The sequence below is a fragment of the Branchiostoma floridae genome, unplaced genomic scaffold (assembly GCF_000003815.2).
Source record: "Branchiostoma floridae strain S238N-H82 unplaced genomic scaffold, Bfl_VNyyK Sc7u5tJ_1519, whole genome shotgun sequence".
NCBI classification, from domain to species: domain Eukaryota; kingdom Metazoa; phylum Chordata; class Leptocardii; order Amphioxiformes; family Branchiostomatidae; genus Branchiostoma; species Branchiostoma floridae.
The window spans coordinates 114,721-120,007 of record NW_023365741.1 but is presented as its reverse complement, the minus strand read 5'-3'; the positions used below and the strand labels follow the sequence as shown (position 1 = coordinate 120,007).

The window sequence follows — 5,287 nt, the reverse complement described above, 5'->3', positions numbered from 1 at the left end:
ATTTTCATATTGAACTTATCGGAAAATCTGTACTTCTAGGTCTTCTAGTGTTTCCTAACGTGCATTTCATACTTTTAACGTATGTAATTTGAAAGTGTCATAATTCCTTAGTGGTCAATCGTGGGAATCACATAGTTTTTTTGGCTGTTTCTTCGTATCCGAAGATCAATGGTAGGCAGACAAGGTTGATTAGACGCCCAGTCTGCCTGGCCTGCACGTGACTTTTTAAGGTGAAGGAGGGGTGTGTACTCCCTTCTCCACCCTCTTGTCTACTGGCGCACTAAGTCCTACAGGGACAGAACTGTTTTGCCACGTAAGACGGCCCCAGCAGATGCAGGTTTATTATTTGGAGTTTCCGTCTCCTAGGAGGACTTCCGACCAAGGATGTAAGGAGTTCCTCCTACCCCCGATCGCGCAACTCGTGTGTCATGGCGGGTGCGTCATGCCCAAATATGCCCCCAAGGCCTGTCTCGGCCACAAAGCCCCGCCAAGGCCACTAGCCGCAGCTAGATACTCATTTACACCTGAGTTAAGTGAGGAAATTCGTGTAAAGTGTCGTTCCCAAGGGCACAAGATCGGTGACACAGCAGTCGAATTCGAACCCGCCACCTCTCGGTCTCGTGCCGAAAATGCTGCCACTGCGCCACGCGGCCCCACATTACATAGTAGTACTTGTGAAATGTAGAAGTTAAGTAAAGGTGTACACTACTTATCATGATGCATAGTCATAGTCATATTCATACGGTGTATTACAGCACCGTTGGGGTTATACCCCCCCCCCCCCACCGAATCCTCTGAATCCTCTCGGAACGGGCAAAAGAAAAAAATGCCATGCCCTCTTTGTTGAAGGCTACATCAACCGAGTTCAGTCGTTTGAGGAAGAGGCGGATATAAATTTTAGTTGCAGGAAGGGCGTTATTATTTCAGTCAAAGGAAAATCGGGCGGCACTCGATAGCGTTACCTTGTTGGTGGGCAGACGTGTCCAGTTTCTGACAATATGTCCATGCACGTGATACATAAATCCGCGACAGGTTTTCCACTGCATTTGTTGCAAGCATTACAGTTGCATACATGCCTAGGAGAAGAACGAAAGCAGCTCGGGCACTCGCGGAGAGGGCGCTTGTAACTATAGGACCCTACTACAAAGTCCGCTAGTGCAGAGTCCCGTCTCATATACGACGGTGGTTCAGAAAGTAATGCCATTGGTATAATACATTCAAAATACATTATAGTACATTCAATAGCCTTTAAATGTTTTTTTAAGGTTCAACCAATAATCACCCCTGGCAACGATGGAATGGTTCATCATATGACAGTATTCAAGTGCCACCCTAATCCCAACCGCACGGTGGCGCACCAGGACCATCCGGGGCACGAGTGCTATACTCCCAACATGCCTCAGGACTGGAGCGAATGTTACAAAGGGAGTCTCATAGGAGCCTGGGCTGTGGGCACTGGGGTGAGACCACGTTTCCTGTTTTACATTAAATTGTATTAGGGTTAGGGTAAAGAGACTCTGAATACAAATGTGAAATAACAATGCACGACTAATGCCAAAGTGTATTTTATTGAATGTGTACCTGTCCAGGATCTGAGTTTCCCCAGCCATGTGGGGTATCCTATCGGTGATGATACTGACGGAGGACAGGTTCTACTGGAGGTCCATTACGATAACCCATTATACAAGGAAGGTGAGAAAGATCGGCCTTTCCCATACATTTTCAACAAAAGAACTTTGTTTTCGTTTAAAACGGCACGGCAGTAGTGTGCATGCGCGAACGAAATATCCCAATTCTAGTATTTCGTTACATCCATTGAAATTTTAAAAGCTATCCCTATTTACACTGGACCATTTGTTTCCAGGATAGGACTTTCTACTCTGCTTCCGCATTGCCTAAAATATGTATAACATACGCCATTGAATTTTCAATGGATGGTGCAACGCACGTACTGCTGGCATGATTTCATGTTATTGCTATTTCAATAGAAAGCGTTGACGTTTTTACGATCACCACTGATAAAGAATTAACTTCTTAAACCAGGTACAACGGATAACTCCGGTCTGAAGTTTCTCTACACACCGGAGCTACGTCAGTATGACGCAGGCATCCTTGTGGTGACACAGAGCGTGGACTACTCCCAAATTGTCCCTCCCTACGCCGACGACTTTAGGATGGACACTTTCTGCAACCAGGAATGCCTTACTGAGGTAAGACAAACCTGTTTTGTATGAAATATTCAGGTTACTGACTGAGAACGTGTTCCTGGACCTGACTTGCACAGAAGCGTTAACTATTTCCCGGCAGCCCTGAGACAGTTAATCCAAACAAAACATCATTTTTGATCATCTCAAGAAGATCTTGAACGTCTGGATAATCATCTGAAGTGTGTATCACTTCACTTATTACTGATACAGCATTAAGATGGTTCAAATTCGATTTCGCCGTTTTATTTGGCACCACGGATCCCTGGTGGTGGAATTACGTATTGACGTTAAAAGTTAGAACATGTACAGATCTAGACACGGTTACTGCTAACGATGGTTTTATTGGAAGAGCTATGGTTATAAAACACAACAATTTAAAGTTTGTAAGGAGGACTTAGAGACATTCCATGCAGATTGTTTATCAATAAACTTTCTCAGAAAATAGCCACAATTGTAACTTGAGGTAAGAAATCTTTTATGAATCAATGTCCACGCTGATTGTAAGATTTCCAAAGGCAGTGGTATTATAATAGTTTCTTCGTAGAAATGCTTTGTAAAGTTGTGACTGCGGTAAAGATAAACGTTTTGAGAGGGTTATGTATCTTGCATATGATAATTTTACACACTAAAATATTACACGTGAAAACAAAATCTCCATGTGCAAACAAATAAACAAAATGGCAGTAACATACGTCCATGTACTAACCGCTTGTACTTCCAATGCAAAGTTCATAGACAAAGTTGGTGAACGGATTCATGTGTTCGGAAACACGCCCCACGCCCATCTGCTCGGCAGGAAGATGAAAACATCCGTCATAAGAGACGGCGTAGAGACGGTTCTGTCTCAAGACAACAACTATGATTTCAACCTGCAGTACGTACGGATGTTGGACCAGGAGTTCATCATCCAAAAGGTTGGTATGACCCACCTCGTTGAACATTGCAAGTAATCATATAATATATGCCTTTATATAAGAATAGTTCAATAAGAATGGCACACTATGGCAACTTACAATGATGTACAAATCATTATGCAATGAGGAGTTAGGCTACGTTAACGTCTAATTGAATTTGTAATGATATCGTATGCAGCTCTTCAAGCAACTAGATATGGTTTTGGGAACGGTCAGGCGTTTCAGTTAGCATTCACAAGTCTACCTTTCGCCAGTGACTACCTTTCGCAGATTTGTCGAAGATAAGGTTTTATACATGTATATACCCTAGGATTTAATATGTAAAGGAGATGAAGACAGGAAGCTATACTGTTTCTTTCTGGCGTTTGTGAACAGGAGCTAATGTTGTCTTTATGTCTGAATTTCTTATATACTGCAATACATTTAAATTATATGGACTATCACGACAATGTGCATTGCTACATGTTTTCCCGCTCGGTAGGTGTAACACTAAAATGCCAAAGAGTATCATGGATGTTGTTTAGAGCAAGTGAACATGTTCATCTAAACGTCTGCCTTTAGGTTTGCGCTTGAAGTTTGTATGGTTTCTGCCAGTTTGGGGATGTAAGATATACTAATTCTGCGAATACTAACAACAATTGTCTATCTGATTGTTTCTATATTGCCTATAGCTAATTGAGCATTTCTTATTTTGTATTTAGGGGGACACGATTATGACAGAGTGTACGTACAACTCAGCACATAAGAACCAAGCTGTCTACGTAAGTACAACGACACGCTTTCGGTAACTGTTTCGTTTTCCAACAACAGGATCTGGACTCGACCAGATGATTCAACCAGCCCTTTGGTCTTCGTCGACATAATTAAGGACCTGACTGCGTAGTACATGACACATCTACTCGTCATAGTTTGAGCCAATCAATGCAGCTGCCACAAGTTCTCTTAGAATGTGGAAGGCGTAAGTTTAGCCACAGGGGCGTTTGTCAGTGGAATCACCTTCCAATGACTTTAAAAACGGCTCCTAACATTGCAGCATTTAAGCGTATGATGAAACTGAGAGCTTACCTCTGACCTCACGACCGGAATGATTATGGATAACGGTCTTTTGTGTATATTATTTGTATATTATGTATTGTTGATATGACATGTACTATGTGTAATCCATGGCCCCACTGTAAAGCAGTGACTTACTTACACTGAGTTGGGCTACCCTGGCTAAAACAGAATAGAACAAAAATAAAAACATGTCCATTTCTGGGTGTATGACTTGAGCAGTACACTGGTCATAGGTAGTAGGTAGACGATAGCGGGCCCCTGTCTTTACATGAACATTGTCTAAAAAAACCCAAATCATTAAGCATTTTCAACTTACCAAACCATATGAACTAACATAGCATCTGTGCGTCATGTTTTTTTTAGAAAATTTAAATCTAACTCATGACGAAACCACAGTCTTGAAATGCTGTTTGTTTCAAAACCAGGATATTACTTTAAATAGATCAAAATCTTTCATTGCTACTATTCTCACTGTTTTAACAAAGATGCAAAACTTTGATTATGGAAGCAAGTGTACCCGATACCGTATCGATGAAGCAGGCGGGTGCTTTAAGCCATGTTGGTGTCCTTCACGAATTGCAACGGACCGTAGCTCAATGTTGCAAGGCGCTGCGGTATCCATGTTTTCAGTTTTATCGGCAGGTTTGTGTGTTCCGATAGTTGATGTGATATTTGAGAGAGTCAGAGGATTTCTAAGTGACTTGATTTTCGATTCACTGAAATGATGAGCTCTGGTGCTGTTCTGAGATAAGATGAGGTACAAGGTAAAAATAGTAACATGATTTGGCATGGAGTTAACATTTGCTTGTTTTATTTTTCCAACAGGGAGGATTGGGGACTGACAACGAGATGTGTGAAAGTATTCTCTTCTACTACCCGAGGATCGACATGACTTTCTGTGACAGTTCTCCACATCCACGACACATCCTCAGTTTTGCCGGTGTCGAAGAGATCAAGTAAGAATAATCATCAAGATTTATACACTTTCCGTACCCAAAACATACCTAGCAACTTGAGTTTAATGTGAAATCTTTGATTGTATTTATTTTTGCTCACTATATCTTGCTTGATAATTGATAATCAATCCTGGATTCTTTTACCTGACTTCCT

At 41.7% G+C, this 5,287-nt stretch overlaps 1 protein-coding gene across 1 annotated transcript in view; it reads left to right on the top strand.

Annotated features, from left to right (window-relative positions):
- Nucleotides 1–1,265: 1,265 nt before the first annotated feature.
- Nucleotides 1,266–5,287, top strand: part of LOC118408002 (DBH-like monooxygenase protein 1) — a gene marked incomplete at its 5' end in the record, with an annotated part of 11,554 nt that continues 7,532 nt past the window's right edge. Inside the window, 6 exon segments of the mRNA XM_035808612.1 lie at nt 1,266–1,460; nt 1,590–1,692; nt 2,044–2,210; nt 2,936–3,121; nt 3,823–3,882; nt 5,003–5,133. Of these exon segments, the coding sequence (XP_035664505.1) occupies nt 1,266–1,460; nt 1,590–1,692; nt 2,044–2,210; nt 2,936–3,121; nt 3,823–3,882; nt 5,003–5,133 (842 nt within the window).